At 48.5% G+C, this 21,295-nt stretch overlaps 2 protein-coding genes and 1 long non-coding RNA gene across 10 annotated transcripts in view; 1 reads left to right on the top strand and 2 right to left on the bottom strand.

Annotated features, from left to right (window-relative positions):
- Window positions 1–7,466, bottom strand: part of CPEB1 (cytoplasmic polyadenylation element binding protein 1) — a 101,011-nt gene extending 93,545 nt beyond the window's left edge. Inside the window, exons 1-2 of one of the 7 annotated variants that reach the window (XM_073013080.1) lie at window positions 1,323–1,625; window positions 631–688 (exon numbers count right to left, since the gene is read on the bottom strand). Coding sequence is in view for 2 of the 7 variants with exons in the window: in XM_007990246.3 (XP_007988437.3) it covers window positions 7,271–7,285 (15 nt within the window). In the remaining 5 variants the exon portion in view is untranslated. Of the gene's footprint in view, window positions 1–630; window positions 6,502–6,550; window positions 6,783–6,850; window positions 7,073–7,270 lie in introns of those variants that run through there. The other 6 variants (XM_007990246.3, XM_007990244.3, XM_037987781.2 and 3 more) reach the window with 6 other exon arrangements.
- LOC103231096 (uncharacterized) lies at window positions 7,431–18,292 on the top strand. The gene is made up of 3 exons (XR_005236871.2): window positions 7,431–8,223; window positions 9,431–9,548; window positions 16,495–18,292. It is a non-coding gene; the product is annotated as an uncharacterized lncRNA (long non-coding RNA).
- Window positions 18,293–18,864: 572 nt separating this feature from the next.
- The window catches only part of AP3B2 (adaptor related protein complex 3 subunit beta 2), a 50,790-nt gene continuing 48,359 nt past the window's right edge, over window positions 18,865–21,295 (bottom strand). For both annotated transcript variants that reach the window (XM_007990242.3, XM_007990243.3), the window contains 2 exons: window positions 19,425–19,563; window positions 18,865–19,290 (listed from right to left, as the gene is read on the bottom strand). In XM_007990242.3, the coding sequence (XP_007988433.3) occupies window positions 19,140–19,290; window positions 19,425–19,563 (290 nt within the window). In that variant the 3' untranslated portion in view covers window positions 18,865–19,139. The remainder of the gene's footprint in view (window positions 19,291–19,424; window positions 19,564–21,295) is intronic.

The following is a 21,295-nucleotide window of genomic DNA, read 5'->3' on the forward strand; positions in this document are numbered from 1 at the left end:
AGAGTGTATGAATTTTAGAAAAAGTACTACTGTAGAAATGAGAAAACCTGGGTTCTAGTTCTGTCTTTATTCCCTGCTCACAGTATAAATTTAGGGTAATCACTTTTCATTCTAAACTTAATTCTCCTAGTCCATGAAAAGAGGATGTCAGAGATTATAATCTGGCTTTGGTGTCAACTCTAAGTTATATGTAGGAGACAGGTCTCTAACACGTTTTGAGCTTCAAAACAATTCCAAGATTACAGTTAAAAAAAAACAAAAACAAAAGGCCTCAGGAGAAAAGGCAGACACATGGGAGACAGACAGATGATGGAAGGGCCAGAACCCAGGAGCACAAAGCCAGAATGCAGAGAGCACAGGTGTTAAGTAGTAAGAGATTAAGTGTTCTGTAAAGACACAAAAAAACCTACCTGCCCTTCAAAGTAACTGTTATCTTCCAACACAGGAGAGCTACCCCCACACTTTTATCAAAGGGGATTGTAGGCAGTGGGGCTAAATCTGTCAGGATGGTACATAAAGCAGCATATTATGCTGGCCAAGAATAAAGAAACCAGTAACACTATTAGTCAAGTTACTCCCAGAATCAATAGCTACTTGCAACTATGACCCATTTTTAGCATACAAACCAACCTTTAGACCTGCCCTCTGGGGATTCTCCTGTTACCTCAAGGGAACTCATCGCGAATGCCTTAAATCAAAACAAAGAGTGTTAACTCACAATTTAAAAGGACAGTTTCACCATTCAGGAATACAAAAAAATAAAATAAAATAAAATTCAAAGGTTATCCATGCCTAAGTGTTCTCCTGAACTACTGAAAGTAAAGCTCAACACCATTCAGTCAGGAATCCTCCCAGGTCCAAGTTAATCAAAACCACATTATATATTAGGGTGGCAAAAGAATCCCTAACATTGGGCTTTAAAATGACACCTAACAAAATTCATTGGAAATTACATCTACAATGTGAATTTAGCACTCTGAAATTTGGATACTAACTTTTAACAGCAAGTCAGACAATTTTCCTATGAAAATAGGAAATATTACATACATCACGCACATTTTACTTCATTCTTTTTCAGCTAGTTTACTATAACTGAGAAATGCACTGTTGGGGTGGGTCCTATCTTCAACATAAAAACTTTCAGTCTACAGAACCTGTGCTCACAGAAGATGAGATACTCTCATAAGCAGGTTTAACTAAAAAACAGGCTGCAACAATGCAGGACAAAGCTAAGGGCATTTCCAAAACTGCAATCTTGGGTGCAAAGGAAGCAAAGTTCATAGTGACCAAAAGACTTTAAGAGCCTGCATGGTGGCTCATACCTGTAATCCCAACACTCTGGGAGGCTGAGGCAGGAGGATGGCTTGAGCCCAGGGTGAGCCTGGACAACATAGTGAAACCCTATCTCGAAGAAAAAAATTTTTAAACTTAGCCAAGCATGTTGAATGACTGTAGACCTAGCTACTTGGGAGGCTGAGGCTGAAGGATTCCTTGAGCCAGGGAGCTTTGAGGCTGCAGTAAACTGTGATTGCACCACTGCCCGCCGGCCTGGGTGACAGAGTAAGACCTTGTCTCAAAAACAATCTTTTTTTTTTTTTTTTTTGAGACGGAGTCTCGCTCTGTCGCCCAGGCTGGAGTGCAGTGGCCCGATCCCAGCTCACTGCAAAGCTCCGCCTCCCAGGTTTACACCATTCTCCTGCCTCAGCCTCCCGAGTAGCTGGGACTACAGGCGCCTGCCACCTCACCCGGCTAGTTTTTTGTATTTTTTTAGTAGAGACGGGGTTTCACCGTATTAGCCAGGATGGTCTCGATCTCCTGACCTTGTGATCCACCCGTCTCGGTGATCCACCCGTCTCGGCCTCCCAAAGTGCTGGGATTACAGGCTTGAGCCACCGCGCCCCGCCTTCAAAAACAATCTTAATAATAAAATCTTAAAAGGCTTAAGAAACGGTAAAGGGTGCAATCAGTGCTTCTTGGTCTTAATTCAAACGAGAAGCAAAATTCTTTACATAACCTCCTCTACCATAACCTCTAGGTGCAAACTCCTTCCAACCCTTTAGCCTCAGGGGCTTTCTGGCAAATTCTGCCCAGAGCCAGTACAGTTTATATATTGCCTAGGGAAAGCAGATTTGCAGAACAGGATGAGATTAGCACAACCTCTCCATAGCAGAAAAAATAATTTGTTATTTGATCCTATGATTCTTTTACTGCCTCCACCACTAGCTACTAAAGACAACAGTCTAAACATTAATATTTAGGTTTGGTGTCCATTTCTGTCTCAAACTGTAAGACAGAAGTACAAATAATCTAATTTTCCCTTAAAATAAACATAACTTTAGAAAATAATCATTTAGCTAAGGGACCTGAAACCAATGAATGAGAAAGTTTGCACAGACAACACCTAACATTATAAATGCAAAAATAATACCAGCAGAAAGCTACTTTAGTCACCTCACTCTTCCCCTCCCCAGCACACTCCACACCCCCAAATCCACAAACACTGAACTCATAGCTGAGTGCTTTGCTGGTAAAGGTTGCTAAGAAGCAGCTAGAAGCAAGTAACATTTTAAAGTTTTCATCTTTCCAAAAACTTTCCAGGACACAGGTAAGAAGGCTATCTAGCTTGTGTCTCACAGAAAAAAAGCTATCCAGCTTGCATTCTCACAGAAAAAAATTCTTTGGCAGAAGCTCTGAATACGCTTTTTACTCCTTTAAATCCTTGAGAATGCAGCCAGGCACAGTGGCTCACACCTGTAATCCCAGCACTTTGGGAGGCCGAGGCAGGCAGATCACAAGGTCAGGAGTTCAAGACCAGCCTGGCCAATATTTTGAAACCCCACCTCTACCAAAAATACAAAAATTAGCCAGGCATGGTGGTGCGTGCCTGTAGTCCCAGTTACTTGGGAGGCTGAGGCAGAAAAATTGCTTGAACCCCAGAGGCGGAGGTTGCAGTGAGCCGAGATCGCGCCACTGCACTCCAGCCTGAGTGACAGAGTGAGTCTCCATCTCAAAAAAAAAAAAAAAAAAAAATATTCTTGGAAATGCAATATAGGAAAAAAATATACATACCCCTTTACATCTGTAAGTTTGGTTGTGTACAAAGCTGGGATTCTAAGTTTTATCCAGAATTGAAACCCCAGTCCCTCATTTCTGGGGCCAGGCTATTTTATGCCCTGGGAGCTTATCTCAGAAGATTTTACCACATACTGCTTTTAAAAAATTTTTTAACCTTTATTAATTCTTCCTGGAAATCTGAGAGACAGCATTACGGGAATCTTAGCTAAGACAGACAAAGTGAGATTTAATAAGCTCCATTTTACTTTCACGGGTCTTAAAACAATTCTGTAATTTCAAATTTGCCTTGCCTCAGACAGAAAAAGTTACTGAAATTTTAACTGTCCTGAAAAGAGTCTTTTGTGCAGAGGGTTGGGAGGGTCACTCCCACAGTGGGAGGAGCCTGCCATCTCCAGACCTCCGGCTCTCAGGATCAGCTAACTGCTCTGACATACATTGTGGAATGATAGACACAGCACATTCCTTCTGACATCAGCACTGCTGTACTAACACTCAGAAGACCCACACTGACTTCTACAGCAACTGGGATTCCTGCCAATGCGGTTAAGGTTCACTTTGCCTATAAATGTGACCAGCTCCCAGACCACTACCTTTTTTCTACAATGTATGCCACCAATAACCCCTTGATTCTCTGACATAACAGAACACACATAATACGCTGGACTATGGCACCAGAAAGACCTAGGTTCACACTAAATTCCATCACTTAACAGCCTTGTGACTTGATTTCTAAGCCTGTTTCCTTTTCTGCAAAATAGCGGGGAAATCCAAAAGGGATGTTTTAAGACAGATTCCAAACTAGCCTTCAGGTTGAATCCAACATTAAAGACCTGTTACATTTGATCCATAGCATTTAAAATTTCTTTAATGCTACATTTAAAAGTCAGGAGATCCATCAAAACAGAGACAGCCAGTTTAGAAGCAAGTCAAAGATACACCAACTCTGGGCCCACAGTTTTGCTGGGCAACAATCAGCTAGCGGCTGCTCCATTCAGAGAGGCATATACTCTGCAGTTCAGAAGCCATTACTTTTCCTTCCTCCTCCTTTGCTCATCTATGTTACCTCTGGCCCCGGTAGGGTTTGAGTTTGCAACCCATTTTAAAGACTAAGAATAAAATTAATGGTTGTGTTCAGTGAAAATGCTTATTAAGGCAGCTGTTATCATTAGCTCACTAGTTAAGTTTGGTGCTGAGCCTGGAGTCTTACTACTTTATCTTCCTCCTCCACTTTTTGCTTCATGGGCACTGGTTTGTGCACTACAGTGAAAGAATAAGCCCATAGAACCATTCCTGTATCAAACGCCTATGGCTTAACCCAAACTGCAAACGTTTCCATGATTATTCACAAGCATCAGCTCTCCAACCTCCGATGTGCTGCACAGGCTGGCACAACCTCCCTCCCACACATGGGAGCTTAGACCACGGAGTTGTTTACAAGACAAACCCTTCAGAGGAGGGAAGCCGAGTTTTGTTTTGTTTTTTTTGAGACGGAGTCTCAATCTGTCGCCCAGGCTGGAGTGCAGTGGACGATCTCGGTTCACTGCAACTTCCACTTCCTGGGTTTAAGCGATTCTCCTGCCTCAGCCTCCCGAGTAGCTTGGATTGCAGGCGCCCACCACCACGCCTGGCTGATTTTTGTATTTTTAGGAGAGACGGGATTTCACCTTGTTGGCCAGGCTGGTCTTGAACCCCTGACCTCAGGTGATCTGCACGCCTCGGCCTCCCAAACTGCTGGGATTACAGGCGTGAGTCATGGCGCCCAGCCATACTTTTTTATTACAAAGGTTGACTTACATACGGAGTAGTCAACTTCCAAATTCTACTTCTATAAACTGAGCAGGCACTGCCAGGCCACCCAAAGTTTAAATCGCTCTGACAAAAAATTTAAAAAGCGAAACTGGGCCAGGCGATGTGGCTCACACCTGTAATCCCAGCACTTTCAGAGGCCGACGCGGGCAGATCACGAGGTCAGCAGCTCGAGACCAGCCTGACCAACATGGTGAAACCCTGTCTCTACTAAAAATACAAAAATTAGCCAGGCATGGTGGTGCGTGCTTGTAATCCCAGCCACACAGGAGACTGAGGCAGGAGAATCGCTTGAACCGGGAGGCGGAGGTTGCAGTGAGCCGAGATCACACCACTGCATTCTAGCCTGTGTGACAGGGCAAGACTCCGTCTCAAAAATAAATAAATAAATAAATAAATAAATAAATAAATAAATAAATAACCAAACTCTACAGCAACGTGCTCTGGGAATACAGTTCGGCCACAAGCTCCATGTGCTCAATGAGGCCAAATAAAAGACCAGTGATAAGTCCCCAAAACACCGTCCCCAGGGTTTTCCGACACCCAATAGCCCCACTGAGTTCCACAGGCTTTTCTAACTATGCAAAAAAACAACCAGGAAAACAATCACCGACTTGAGGTTTCCAAGGTTGGGTCCTGTTCGAATATATTTTTATTTTTTAACCCAGCATGTGTCCCTAGACTCAAAGGGAACATGAGCTTCAGGGTGCAAACTGTCCTTAGCAGACACTTACGGCTGGCAAGGGACCGCACCGTCACCTGAGGGGCAGGCAAGAGGCGGGCAGTGCACCTGTGCCTACCAGAACAGGAACCCCACCCACTTGCCCCTCTTCCCCACCAACGACACAGCCCAGTAGTTGACTCAGGTGCCAGGAGAGAGCGCGGGGAGGCAGGGCGGTAGCCAGGGAGACCAAGGGAAGCGGTTGCCAGAGAAATGCGGCATCAGTCAGGGCCGGGGCTGCAGGCGCGGGGCGGGGGAGGAGGGACGCGGCCTCCTCCCAGGAGGGCCTGGCGGGAGGCACCCCGGCTTCTGAGAGCGAATTCGGCTCCCGACTCTCTTCCCCATGGAAGGAACCCCAGCTGAGAGCACAGTGCAAGGGACCAGGGCTGCAGGTAGCAAAATGCCCCCCGAAAAATAAGCGCCCGCCCACGAAGGCACCCAAGAGCCCAGGGGTCCGCCTGCCTTTTCTCGGTCACGGGGTCAGCGCGGCGCCGCTCACAGGGCCTTCTGGCCTCCCTGGGTCCCCTAGGAATGAGGCAGCAAAGCCTCGGTCGTCTCAAGCTATGAGGAACCCACGAGAGATGAAAAAGCTCCGGGGAACGACGCCGGGTGGGACACCCCAAGGTGAGGGCCCCTTTGTGGGTGAGTCCCCCCCACTCCTGGGTGACTCCAGGCGGGCACTGGTCTGCCCAACCAGCTCGTCATCGGGGAAGCGACCCGTCCAGGGCCCCAGCCGCTGCTCCGCCAAACCTGAGGCCGCCCCTGAGTCTGGGCACCTGACCTCGTCCTGTACTGAGGAGAATGACCAGAACGCGAGGCCGCATGCACCCGCTCGCCAGGCTGAGGGTCCCGACAGCACAGCCCAGAGCGGGCTCTGGTCGCTCCCCGCCTGTGCCATCTCCGCAGCCTGCAACCCTACCCCTCTCCCACCCATGCCCCAGGACCCACCTCAAAGCCGCCAACCCCGCGGGTCTCCCGGGCTCGGAGCCCCGCCAGTCTTCCGCCCTCGCGCCACACTACCTGGTCAGCCCCGCCCTCAGGACGCCCTCTCGGGCGCCAAGCGAAGGTGTGAAGCCACGTGACCTGCCCGGGATTGGGAAGCCGCACGAGGGGCTTGATTCCTACACCTTAAAGGGGCCCAGACCGCCGCCGTCGTGGGGCTATCCACGGAACACCGAGTCTACGTAGTCACTAGCCCCGCCCCGTCCCGCCCGGGCCCCCCCACCGCGCGCCGGGTGCGAAAGAGACCCGCAGAGGGGGTGAGCTTCCAGCGTCCCCAGCTTCGGGTCTCCAGTGCGACGGCAGTGTGAGAAAGAAACGTTCCGGGCGCCGGTGCTCCTTTATGTCCGGTCAGCTCCCGTCTGGACGTAACGCTCGAGACCGCCCAGAGGCCGCAGTGCGGCTTGGAGGCCCCACCGGCCGCCCCCACAGGGCTGCGGCGCCTTTAAGCCCAAAGGCCCTGAGTCACGAGGAGGCTCCCTGCCCCCCTCGCCCTCCACCCCTCCACGAGGCCCCACGCCCGCGGGCACGTGACCGCGCCCCGCCCGGGACTCGCGCGCACGGGGCGGGGGATGGGTGTACCGCGGCACCGGACCCGGCTGCGCGCGGACCGTTAGCTAGTGCGGCCGGGACGCGGCCCCGCCCAGGCAAGCGGCGGGCGGCTCTTACCAGTGGGAACGCCATGGGGCCGGTGTGGCCCTGCGGGGCTGACGGGCTGGCCGGCCAGCCGGCGGGCGAGAGACGCGCACGCACGTGGGCACTATTTTTGCAGCGAGCCGCGCGCAGCCCAACACCCCGGCAGCTTATGAAGCTCCTCCGAGCCGCTCCTCGGAGCCGCCCCCCGGCCGGATGCGGAGCACCTGTGTCTGCCCCGCCCGAGCCCTCGCCTCCGCCCCCTCGCGCCCCGCCCCTCCCAGCAGGCCGGGCCAAGGAGGGCTCCGCCGCCCACCCGGAACCCGGCGGGGACCGCGGCTGCTACTGGCCACAGCCATCCCCTGGGGGGCCAGAGGCCGAAGCCTGAGCGCGCCACTCACCTAAGTAACCCTTAGCGGAGGCACTGTCTGCTCTGGGCCTCAGTTTCCCTCTGACAAAAGAGGGCACGATTTACAAGCCCCTGCGAGCGGCGGCGATCGCTTAGGCACCACAGCCTACTGTCCGCGCTCCTTCTATTCCAGGGATCTCTACGGGGCGAGAGCCAGCCCTGCATCCTCGGTCTGAACCGTAGCCCCCGGGCTCCAGGAGGCGCGCTCACTTTAGACCCACTGCTCCCTGCGCTGCAGAGGGGGCCGCGAGAGTCAGGACATTCCAGAAAGTTCCAAAGACATCACTGGTCCTCTTTGGACCGGAGCTCTCCGGGGAAACCGCTTCCGGCGCTCCCGACAGACCGCGATAGAAAGTTTCACAGAAATAGGGCAATGGACAGGGCGAGGGCTCCAGGGCAGTCGTCCTGGGGCACCTGGAGCAGGGGCGGACCGGAAACCTCAAGCAAGCGCAGAAGAGGAGATGGCATTCCAGGCGGGAGACCAAGCAAAGGCAGAGAGGGAGGACGGCAAGGAGCGGCTCCCTCTGACCAGGACTGAGGATGATGCGACCTGATACCGCCGGAGGGAAGCCTGGGCCCGGTTTGTAAGGGGCTTTTATTCTGCAGACAGGAGGAAACTATTAGAGAATTGTAAAAGGGGTTGGCAGTTGTCAGGTCTGTTTTAAGGTGTTACTGGAGACTTAGAAGAGGTTGGACAGAAAAGGGGGAAAACAAGGGACTGGACTGGGGAGGAAGGGGACCAGAGTTTATTGAGCATTGCTAAGTGTTTTACATGTGTCATGTTATCATGATACTATTTAATAAGCACTAACTATGCTCCGGTCCCTTCCTGGCACTTAGGGAAGATGGTGCTGCCGTCTTCCTGGGCTTGATCTAATGGCTAAGGGGAGAGGGGCAGGTAACTGTCAGTTTCTGCCTGAGGTGATGGAGAAAGAGGAAGCTGATGGTATAGTCTAGTGTTTCAGAGGGATTAAGGGGGGAAGGGTGGTGAGTGTAAGAGTAGAAGTCCAAGAGGGGTGAGTGACAGTGGGAGTTGGCCAGTCTCCATCCACCTGGTCTACTTACAGGAGCTTCTTTGGGTTGCTAAGGTCATGGGCAGAAAAGGTGATGACTGCAGGAACAAGGCAGAAGCAACTTCGCTGGGACCCCTCTCTCTTGAGCCATACTTTCTCCAGGAGCAGCCTACCCCTGAGTCTTGTCCTGGCCCTTAAGCAGCTTAGGACAGCTGTTTCTGAGAGGGTGCCACACTCAGATGCCTACAGCACAGGAGCCAAGTGAGGGTGGGCGACAGCACTGAAGGCCCAAGGCACACCCAAAAGGGCTGTTAGCTGGTGGGCACCATGTACAGATGAGGTCCCAGCCCAGTTAAATCTTTCAAGAAAAGCTGGAAGTACTAAGTGAAATCTTGAATGTAAATTTTAATATTGGTTATTAATTCAAATGAAAAGAGCCAAGCCCAGCATGTCCAGGGGCCCCATGCAGCTCACTGGCTGCCAGTTTGTGATCCCTGACATCCTTTACTCCTCTCTGACCCAAAAGCTGAGCGAGATAAGAATCTGAAACCCAGAATAGTGCCCAGAGGAATGGGTGTCTGGAAGCCCTTTCATATTTCAGAACTCTCAACCGTAAAAAAATGAAGGCATCAAGAGACTTGGAACAGAAATTGCTGCTGCCTAAAGTCTCTCTTCCTAAACTTTCTGTTGCAGGTAATAGCTTGTCTTCACTGACCACTTACTATGTGCGTGGGAAAGTTCTAAGTGCTTTTCCTATGTTACCTCATTTTGCAGATGAGACTGAAGCTCAAAGAAGTTAAGTAACTTGCCAAAAGACTCCCAGCTAAAAGTGTCAGAGCAAGGACTCAAACCAAGGCAATCTTCTGGTTTCAGAGCCTGAAGTCTTAACCAGGTGAGAATAAAACTTCCAGCATGCTTATGTGTTTGCTTATCTGTAAATGACCCCAGAGCTGACTGCAGATGTTGAGAGAAGAGGTAATTTTGACCAAATGCAGTCATGACCTCAAGTGTGGGCGAGTCCTTGCTCCCTGCCCGGACTTGGCTAGGCCTGCAGGTCATACAGGAAGAATAGTCCCTCTGAAGGTGACCATAATCCACAAGGCAGGGTGTGGAAAGTGACAGAGGTGAATATATTAAATGACTTGGTCAAATCCCCACAGCTGGTCACTGGCAGAAGTAGCAGAAACAAATAGGCAGCATTATCTATTCTCCCAGTCAACAAACAGCCTTTGAGCCCAGCTATGCCTGGCACTGTCTCTGGAGTCAAGCCCCAGACTTACAATACTGATTTTAAGTCCAACTATAATTAGCTGGACTACATGTTAAATATATGTACTAGGGAGACAGGAGAGACTTTGTAGTCTTTTATATGCCGAGGTGTTCAGTGCTTCTGCAGGAGGCAGAGAGCTAAAAGAAGAGAGAAGTTTGATGGGAGGAAATAATTTCCTGGTTGCAAAAGATAAGAAAAGGAATTAACTTAGGAACTGAAGACCACAAGGTAGACACACACAGTCTCTGCTCAAGTTTTGCCAAGCTCTGTACAGAAGAAACCATATTCTTTTGTTTTCTCAAGTTCCTTTTAAGTGGGATAAAAGAGTGGATTGGGGCAGGGCACTGTGGCTCATGCCTGTAATCCCAGCACTTTGGGAGGCTGAGGCGGGCGGACCACCAGGTCAGGAGATTGAGGCCATCCTGGCTAACATGGCAAAACCCCGTCTCTACTAAAAATACAAAAAATTAGCCAGGCGTGGTGGTGGGCGCCTGTAGTCCCAGCTACTCGGGAGGTTGAGGCAGGAGAATGGCATGAACCAGGGAGGCGGAGCTTGCAGTGAGCTGAGATCTCGCCACTGCACTCCATCCTGGGTGACAGAGCAAGACTCCGTCTCAAAAAAAAAAAAAAAAAAAAAAAGAGTGGATTGGCCCCACCTTTCATCTTACACAAAAGTAAGTCAAAAATACACTTCTGAAAAGCTTTACTTAGAATTTTTTTTAGAAGAAAATATAGGAGAATTTTTTTTTACCTCGTAAACTTGGAACAATAAGCACAGGATGTAAAGGAAGACAATACATTTGACCACACTGGAATTTAAAACTTTGGTTTACTAAAATAGTTTGTTTTGAGACAAAGTCTTGCTCTGTCACCCAGGCTGGAATGCAGTGGTGCAATCTTGGCTCACTGCAATCTCTGCCTCCTGGACTCGAGCAATTCTTCTGCCTCAGTCTCCAGAGTAGCTGGGATTACAGGCGCCCGCCACTGCACCCAGCTAATTTTTGTATTTTTAGTAGAGACAAGGTTTCACCATGTTGCCCAGGCTGGTCTCGAACTCCTGACCTTGTGATCCACCCGCCTCAGCCTCCCAAAGTGCTGGGATTAGGCGTGAGCAACCACCCAGCCAAAGATACTGTTTAAAGCTTGAAAAGATAAGCCATAGACTGGAAGAAGATATCTCCAATCCATGTATTTACAAAGAACTAGTTTCCAGACTATGTAAGAACTTCTATAATCAACAAGGAAAAAACACAACTCCATAGAAAAATGGGCAAAAGATGGGAATAGGCAGTTGACACAAGTGAAAATCCAAATGGCCAATAAACATCAGTGGATGCCCACCTCATCAATAACCAAGGAAATGCACATGAAACCGCTATCAGATACCATGCCACACTTTTCAAATGGAAAAAATGATCAAGTCTCACTGTCCCAGTAGCAGGATCACTGCCAGTGAGGGCGTAAACTGGTTCAGCTACTTTGGTGTGTGCTTTTATGTTTCACATCTTTTAATGGAGAGAAGACAATGCATAGTGTGCACAAATCTTTTTTTTTTTTTTTTTTTTTTGAGATGGAGTCTTGCTTTGTTGCCTAGGCTCACTGCAAGCTCCACCTCCCGGGTTCATGTCATTCTCCTGCCTTAGCCTCCCAAGTAGCTGGGACTACAGGCACCTACCACCACGCCCAGCTAATTTTTTGTATTTTTAGTAGAGACGGGGTTTTGCCATGTTAGCCAGGATGGTCTTGATCTCCTGACCTCGTGATCTGCCTGCCTCGGCCTCCCAAAGTGCTGGGATTACAGGCGTGAGCCACTGTGCCTGGCCAGAGTGCACAAATCTTAAGTGTATACCGGGGTAACCACCACCCACATCGAGACATAGAATCTCTCCAGAACCCCCACTGGGTTCCTTCCTGCCCCTTCCCACTTTATACCTCCCTCCTCAAGGTACCATTATCTTTACTGCTTTTCATTACAGGTTTGTTTAACCTGTTGTAGATTTCATATAATTTTTGGTTTCTTTCATTCAACATACATGTTAGATCCATCCATGTTGCTGCATGTAGAAGTAGTTTGTTCCTTTGTATTGCTAAGTAGTATTCCATTGTATAGATACACCATAATTTATTTCTGCATTCTTCTATTGATTGGAATTTGAATTCTTTCCACTTTGGGGACTGTTATGAATAAAGCTGCTAGAAATATTCTTGATGTGAAGTATAGCAACTCTGGTGAGCAATTTGGATTCTCTAGTTAACTTGAAAAAGTGTATACTCTATGACCCAGCAATTCCATTCCTAGGAAAATATGTTAGAGAAGCTTTCATACATGTTAAGAGGCATGAGTAAAAATGTCTAGCTGTTTTGTTAATAGTTGCAAAAACAAAACAAAATAACCTTAAATGCCCACCAACAGGAGAGTGGCTCAATAAATTATGGTATAGTCATACGGTGGAATTCTATATATAAGTAAAAGTAAATGAAATACAGCAGATCACATCAACATGACTCACAAACAATATTGAGTGAAAAAGCAGGATGTAGGAGAAAACATACTTTAAGATGCCATTTATATAAAATTTGAAAATGTGTAGTACCCACCACCATCACAAAGTATGGTACAATATATTGTTTAGGAACACATCTATATAGTAAAAGTACAAAAAAAAAGGGATGGCATTGACAAACAGAAAATTCAGAATGATGATTTGCTTCAGGTGGGAAAGGAAGCAGTCATGAAATGAGGGGTATTGGGGACATTAAATTGATGAGTGCTGAACTGATGAGTGCTTCAGTTCTTAAGTTGGGTGATTAGTATACAGGTGGTTATGTTAGTCTTTAAACTTGAAATACATAATATTTTAAAGAGACAGAGATGGGGATAATTAAGGGCAGTGATGTGCTGGTAAATGTTTGACAATTGGCTGGGGGAGGGAAGTGATTTGTAGTATTTGCCTCTTTCCATGGCACAAAAACTCCCACCCTGGCTGGTTTCAAATTGCCAGTGCAGCATCATCTGGCTCACCAAATTCCTGAATGTGTAATAACAGTCAGCCCTTATGAGGCAGTAGAAGCCAACTCAGGCATACCACTCAGACACTGAATGTGGGAGCAGAGTGCTCTGAAGGCCAGAATCAGGGATACAGGCTCCCTGAGGGCTTTCCCAACAACCTAGGAACCTAGGAGATGGGTGGAAGGCTGGATTGTATTATGTATTTATTGTTATTAAGTTACCCCTAAAGCTAAGCAGCTTAAAACAGCAAATATTTATTATCTTGCACAATTTCTGGGAGTCAGGAATCAGAGAATGGCTTATCTGGCTGGTTCTGGCTCAGTCTCTCTCATGAGGTTGCAGTCATGATATCAGCCAGAACTTCAGTCACTTGAAGCATTGCCTTGGGCTGGAAGATCAGCTTCCAAGCTCACTCGAGTGGGTGCCGGCAAAAGCCTCCATTCCTTGTCTCGTGGACCTCTCCATAGTGCTGCTCAAGACATGGTAGCTGGCTTGAGAGGAAGAGATCAACCAAGATGGAGGTGCAAATAATTTTATGACCTAATCTCAGAAATGACATACCATCATTTGTATCCTGTTATTCACATACACCAACACTGATAATATGTGGAAGGGAATGACACAAGGATACAGATACCAGGTAGCAAAGATCATTGGGGAGCATCTTGGAGGTTGAAGGTGAGTGCTGGTTGTCCTGAGATGCTTGTAATGGGTTCGTGGATGCCGAGAGACACGGAGAGGCCATCCCCTTTGTTTTGCAGCTGGGGAAATTGAGACATTTAGAGATTTACTTGAGAGTATGCAACTTCTTTTCTTGGTGTGGGTCAGGAGTCCAGGGTCTTGGTCTTGCCTTGGTACCCATGAGAAACACCAACCCCACCTCTCCCTCCCTGACTTCCCTCTGAAGGTGCAGATGCTGGGGTCTTAGCACATCCAAGATTAGATCAAGGTCATCTTACCCAAGCTCTTAAGAATTTCTTTTCCCCCATAGTTGTTTCCTTACATTCTTTGCAGCCAAAACAAGACAATCCTCCTATTTCCACATACCCTGCCCCTCCCACAGAGGCTGTTATTAACACATCCCTAGTAGCCCCAAAGAGAAGCATCTGCCACTGTGTTGGCATTGCTGGACACAAGTTCATGTTGGCCTTCTGGAATCCCACTGCCACTTGGAGCCTGGTGTCAGACTGTTTCAGGACTCTGTAATCTCTCAGCAAAATGAAACACTGCCCCAAACTGGAAGTAGGCATGAGGAAGATGAGCTGCCCTGCTTTTTCTTGCTGGATGCTGTTTACATGGGTTATTCAGTCTGTGAAAACACATCAAGTTGAATACTTGTAATCTGTACAATTTTATGTAGGAATATTATATTTAAATATTCATAAATTTATAATTTATGTAAGTTTACAGATTCATAAATTTAAATACTGAAACTTAAGATTAAAAAAAAAAATTCCCAAACCCAGGGGCGTAATGTATTTGGGGCCTAGACAGAGAGAACCATTCTTTCTGTTCTTCAGATGCCATAGGGAAGTGAAGCCTCAGTGACACCACAGCATCTTCTGCAGTAAGGGGGCAATTGGTAAAGGGAAAATAATGGGGGTTCCCAAAGGTCAGGATAAAAAAGTTCAGCCCTAAGTGCTTTCTTCTACTAGACAGACCGTGGGATTGGGGATGCAGGGAGAGACACTGGGGTCAAACCAGAACCATCAAGTAGAAGACCCAAAAAGGTACACGCTGCTTCTTTTCCTTGAGGATACTCCACTTTTAATCCTTATTCTCCATATCCCAACCTGGGATCCACCCTCCCAGGGACCAATTCACCATCCGTCTCTTGACTCTGGGAGCCAAAAGACCAGGTGGTGACAAAAAGAAGACCCAGGCCAAGGTCCTCTGGTAGGTCAGAATTTTCCAGTTTTCCCTTTCCTTTCTAAGCCAGGACAGGGGAAGTCCTGCCACTCTGAGTTCCACCCTCAACACCCATCCTTTTGATGTGGAAGATACACTATGGGGAGGTGACTCTCAAGATGCCCAGCAGAATAGGCTGAACTAGTGCAGGGGTTTGCCTTAGTCGCCAGATAGATGGAAGTTCAAGCATGGGCACAACTAATGTCTCAACTCTGGGATCCTTGTAGTGGCTTCCTTGGTATCTCTAAATGGATCTGTTCCCCAGGGTCACCAGCCACTGCAGCTAGCCAGGTGCTGCAGCCTGGCTGGAAACTGGAGCTGTCTCTCTTGCCAATTTGCCTGGGCACTGTTTTGAAGCCATCCTGGACTAGATTCCAGTTCCCAGCCCCTCCCCGAGCTCATTGTCTTCTAACCCATCAAGGCCTGTGGTCAGGCTCAGACCTTCTAGATCCCCACTGATGCACTACCCCATCCTTGTCAGGGCACCTTCTACCTCTGTGCCAGTCCCTGTGCTTCTATCCACTTTGAGGCCCCTTTCTGCAGCCCTTCCTTTGCACCAGCAGAGTCCTAAGAGTGCTTCCCAGTCCGTCCTGTGGTCCTGGGCCCCACCTGAATCCCACAGCCCTGGGCTAGTTCCCTGGTTGCCCCATCAAAACTATTCATGGCTGGCCAGCCCCGATGGCTCATGCCTATAATCCTAGCACTTTGGGAGGCCAAGGCAGGTCTTTTGCCTGAGCTCAGGAGTTTGAGACTAGCCTGGCCAAAATGGCAAAACCCCATCTCTACTAAAAATACAAAAAATTAGGCTGGGTGCGGTATCTCACACCTGTAACCCCAGCACTTTGGGAGGCCGAGGCAGGCGGATCACGAGTCAGGAGTTCGAGGCCAGCCTGACCAACATGGTGAAACCCCGTCTCTACTAAAAATACAAAAATTAGCTGGACATGGTGGCACACACCTGTAATCCCAGCCACTCAGGAGGCTGAGGCAGGAGAATCGCTTGAACCTGAGAGGCGGAGGGTACAGTAAGCTGAGATCACGCCACTGCACTCCAGCCTAGGCAACAGAACGAGACTCCATCTCAAAAAAACAAAACAAAACAAAAAAAAACACTTAGCTGGTCGTGGTGGCACATGCCTGTAATCCCAGCTACTCAGGAGGCTGAGGCACAAGAATTGCTTGAACTCAAGAGGCAGAGGTTGCAGTGAGCAGAGATTGTGCCACTGCACTCCAACCTGGGCAACAGAGCAAGATTCTGTCTCCCAAAAAAAAAAGCTATTTGTGGGAAGTATTTTCCCTGCCATCTGAGATCCAGACACTCTGTGACCAGGCCCCTAATAACCTGGGGACAAAGTGTCACCACAGTGGCAAAGACTTGGGCCAGTGATAAAATACAGAATATGATATGGGTTGGGGAAAATGCCCTGGGGGATGTGGGGGCCCCCAGCCCCTGCAGGTCTGACCTGCTTCCTCCTGTGTATGCTGGGCAGCCCCCATCTCATCCCTGCACACCCGCTCAGGGATGCTCATGTGGTAGGGCTGTGGGAGGTATGGCCTTGAAAGAGATGGGCTGGGCTGGGATGAGAGCTGGGGCAGCCACTCCCCCTTCCTCTGTGACTAAGATTCTCTCACTCCAGACCATTCTTTCAGCACAGAACAGGCCCTGTGCCCCTCCTGGATGGGAAATTGCTGCCCCACCAATCTCCAGCCCAGCCTCAACCAGCAGCACAGCACTCCCCACTGGGCTCCTTCTGCAGTCATACTCTTCCCTGCCCACACCTTGTTCTCCTGCTTCCTGCCTCTCTCTTCCATCAAGCACCAGAACCATTTCCTTATGAAGAGTTGCTACTGCTAACGCCAAAGCCTGGGACACGTTCCAGAGACACCAACACAGAGCCGTAAAGGTTCCAACTATCTGGACTCTCAGGGTTGGAAATCCCAGTGCCCTTTACGAGAGGTTCTGGGAACCTGGGCTGTACTTGAGGAATGTTAAAGGACTTGCCTTTTGCACTTCTGGTTCCTACAAAATCCCATTTTTTTAAAAAGGGGACTTTTTTTTTTAAGGGATGGGGTCTTGCTAGGTTGTCCAGGATGGAGTGCTAGTCACAGGTGTAGTAATAGTGCAATACAACCCTGAACTCCTGGCCTCAAGCAGTTCTCCAGTCTCAGCCTTCTGAGTAGCTGGGACTACAGAGACATGCCCAGCTCTACTCTGGGGCTTTTGATACAGAATAAAGGTGGGTAAGGGATTCTCTGATGGTTCTCGTTCAAATTTCTTAGAAAATCACCCTCACCCTCTCTCAGTGCTGTGGGTAGTGCTGATTCAGAGGCAAAAGTAAGACTGAATCTTACTTTTGACTGGAGGATCATCTCAGAATCTGCAGTAACAAAAACAGTGATCCCAGGGAGACTTTGGGGCCCCAGGCTCTCAGGGGAGCAGCAGTTCCAGCAGCTCTCTGGTGTCACAGTGCCCAGCAAGTCCCTGGAGCCAGAGGCAGGGCTGTCCCCTGGCACTGCCTTTGTTCTCCTTCTGTGAGAGGACAGCCACACCTGCTTCACCCCATCTTACCCGTGAACAGATGTGCTTAGGGATGTCTAAGTGGCAGGGCTTTGGGACAGTATGGTCAAGGGCCTGAAGTCTTGGTCACAGAGGATCAGAGGCTGAGGTACAACATCTCAAACTATCACTGGAGTGTGTTCCTTGTAACCCAGTCAATCAAGATGATGTGAGCAAAGTGTTCCAAGATCAAAACCAAGTTTGAGTAACACTGCAGGCTGAGAGGTGGTCACAGTGTACATTAGCATAGTAAAGGTTCTGAGAAGACCTATGGGAAATGAACTTATTTCACTTAAATATAAGATTCTTAAACTTATTTGATCATAGACTTTGCAGGGGAAGGGAAGGTACAGAACACATCCTAATAGAACACCTTTTATACCTTTTAGAACCACTGCTCACTTAGCCTCTTTCTTCACCAGAAAAGGTGTCAGGGAGAGCCCTGACCCCCACTGCACCCACCAGGTTTGTTCCAGGTGTGACCAGATGCTGGTGTCTTGTCACAGGTACAGAATCTGCTGCTCTGCCTATGGAGTTGCCATTCTTCTGTTTCTTTACTTCCTTAATAAACTTGCTTTCACATTATTATTATTATTATTATTATTTGAGACGGAGTTTCACCCTATTGCCCAGGCTGGAGTGCAATGGCACGATCTCAGCTCACTGCAACCTCTGCCTCCTGGATTCAAGCGATTCTCCTGCCTCAGTCTCCCAGGTAGCTGGAATTACAGGCACATGCCACCATGCCCAGCTAATTTTTTGTATCTTTAGTAGAGACAGGATTTCACCATGTTGGCCAGGCTGGTCTTGACCTCATGATTCGCCCACCTCAGCCTCCCAAAGTGCTGGCATTACAGGCGTGAACCACCATGCCCGGCTGCTTTCACTTAAAAAAAAAAAAAAAAAAAAAAAAAGCAATTTCAGGCCTCATCCTAGACCTACTAATACAATCTGCGTGTGATAGGATCACCAGGTGACTTGCCACAAACTGACTTGAGAAGTACAGTTATACATCTTCTATTATTCCACTAAGATGACTAGTGGGTCAGTACCCCATTCAGGTGGGGCCTCCAGGCTGCCTAACTAGAGGTAGTTGACATATGTTGAACTGAGCACCTGTGTTTGGGGAAATCCCCATGTTATGAGTCCTTTCTTCCCAAGGGACCATAAGAAGAACTAAGGGGGTCTGCCAGCCATTGAAGAGGACTTGTTTTTGCAGAGGCTATAAAAAAGAACCAAGGTGCTCTTCCAGCTTTGCTTTCCCATCCCAGTCCAGATGTCTCTTCCACAGAGATGCCTGCAGATTCCTAGGCATCCTGACCCAGAGATGGTCACCTTGGGGATTCAACCAGAGTTGTTCCTGAGAAGCAGTCATAGCCTCCCCTACAAGGTCACAAGGGCGAAACACAGTCACCCTTAGCAGCTCTCCTCCAAACCCCCAGAAGGAAAAGCAAGCCAGCAGCTAGAGAGAAGACATTTTATTGAGAGTGTTACATAAATAGCTACAGAAAGCTGGGAGGACTGAAGGGAGTGACTGCCATCTCCCTCTGCACAGATCACTAAGGAACACATGGGGAGGGGATTAGGGGAAGGCGTGGTCCTCCCGAGAGAGAGGACACCCTGAATGCTATCTGGCATGAGGATGATGATGAGAGAGAGAGAAAGGTGAGAGGGACTGACAGCCCAAATGTCATGGGGAGGTACAGATAGGAGCCAAAGAGGTCACAGCACTTGGAAGTCACTGGGTCAGAGCCTGTATCACATCCTTTACCAGCATGGTGCCAATCACCATTTTCTCACTGTTGACAGTCAGCTGGGCAGCTCCAGCTGGCCGGGCATCCAGAGTCAGCAGAACGAGGCTTCCACTGGTTAGTGTCCTCCCTGCAAACCTGAGGTGGGAGTAGAAGGGGTGGGGAAGAGCTGCTAAGGGTGACTGTGTTTGGAAGGGGATCAGCGCTTGGGGGTCCTCCTTCAAACCAGGGCCCCCATGCTCATCATTTCCCCTCTACTGGTGGCCTAGTACCTGTACTCATCAGATGTCCCACAAGGAACACGACCCAGGTTGGCAGTGGCAGTCACTTTCTGCACCACAATGTGGTCACTCCGACAGGTGTCTGGCAGCATGAGCTTCTCTGTGATCTCATTCATGCCCATCAGCTTTCCTGGGGGCAGAGGTCGTGATGAGGGCAGAGGCCGTGGTGGGTACAGAGGCCAGCACCTGGGTCTGCTTACTAAGCATCAAGTTCTCCCAGGCTGGGAAGGTATCATGCAAAGGGCAGGTCAGAATCTAAATCATCAGTCTTGGGGAGACGGTACTACGCTCTCAGACTGGGCCCTCCATCAGGAAGCCTTCGTTAGCCTCTGTACCCCTCCCACCCAGGCCTTTATCCATGTTGTTACCAAAGACTGATTTGGCGCTTCCTCCATCAGACATCTGGGCTACCAGCCCCTTGAGAGTGGCCAGTCAGTTCTTAAGAGGTTCCCCAATCCTGAACCTCATACCCTTTGATCTTTCCTGGGCGGCCCTCCAACCCACATTCAACTCCCACTCAGCTCCTGGAGGCTAAGCCCTCACAAAAAGATGACAGGTGGCTGCTGTGATCTCTCAGCCAGAATCCAGTAGTCACATGCAGCATTCACAGGTACATTTTTAATTGTACCTCTGCAGCAGCAGCTCCAGACCTAGCCAGGGCTCCTAAAGCCCCCAAACCTTCCCAGCATCCCCAGAACTCCTCATTCTGCAGGGCTGACTTCTCTCCACTCACATGCTCTAGGCCCCCAGTGGGAGCCCCTCCATCTGCCCTCCTGCACACCAACTTTCTCTTGAGCCTCTTTCCTCCTTCTGCTGCTTCCCCCATTCTTCACCTCCTTTTAGAAACTGACATCCCTCTCCTGTTTCTTCCATCCCCTTCATTCCTGACTAATAACATTTTCTTGTATTTGTTCCTTCAATCTGTTCATGTTCAAGTATTCCGGTCTCCAAAAAATCCTTTCCAGAAGCGAGATCCTTCATCGTGCCAATGCCCTGTCTCCCTCCTCATTCATGGCTAAAGTCCTCCAAAGAGGACTCCATTTACTTGAGCCCTGGTCTCCCTCAACCCACTGCAATTGGCCTCTGTCCCTCCTTTAGCAATGACCCTCTCTCCCTCAGGTTGGCAGTAGCCTTTTATACGCTGACTCTGAAGGTGTTCGGTAACTCTGGTTTGCAGACACCTTCTGCCTTGTTGTCTCTCCTGGTTTTTCCCCCACCTCTCCCTGTGCTCCTTCTCTTATCCCTCTCTTCCTCTTTCTTCTGCAGAATTCAGGTTTTCCCCCAAGGTTCTGTCCTTGGCATTCCTATTTTCTCCCACCTCCCAGAGTGATCTCATTCATATTCACAGCTTCCATTACAACCTCTATGCTCATGACTCCAGCTTCAAAGTGTTTCCTGGGCATAGACCCATATTTTCAGTTGCATACTAAATAGCTCCTCCTGAATTTTCCAAATGCATTTCAAAATCAGTTTATCCAAAACTAACCATGATCTTCCCTCCTCCCTTGCCCAAGCCACTCTTCTTTCTTGTAGGCCAGAGGTTTTACAAATTACAGCCTCCAGGCCAAATCCAGCCCACCACCTGTATGGCGCACAATGTTTTAAATTATTTTTAAGTGTTGGGGGAGCAATCAAAAGAAGATTAATATTTCATGACACATGAAAATTATATGAAATTTAAACTTCAGTATCTATAAATATAAATGGACATCTCTTGGAACACAGCCATACTCATTCATTTACATTACTGTCTGTGGATGTTTATATGTTTAAACAACCACAGTCGTGTTGTAACTGCAACAGATATCACATGATTCTCAAAGCCTAAAACATTTATCTTTGGCCCGTTACAGAAAAAGTTT

Source organism: Chlorocebus sabaeus, chromosome 29, assembly GCF_047675955.1.
Source record: "Chlorocebus sabaeus isolate Y175 chromosome 29, mChlSab1.0.hap1, whole genome shotgun sequence".
Lineage (NCBI taxonomy): Eukaryota > Metazoa > Chordata > Mammalia > Primates > Cercopithecidae > Chlorocebus > Chlorocebus sabaeus.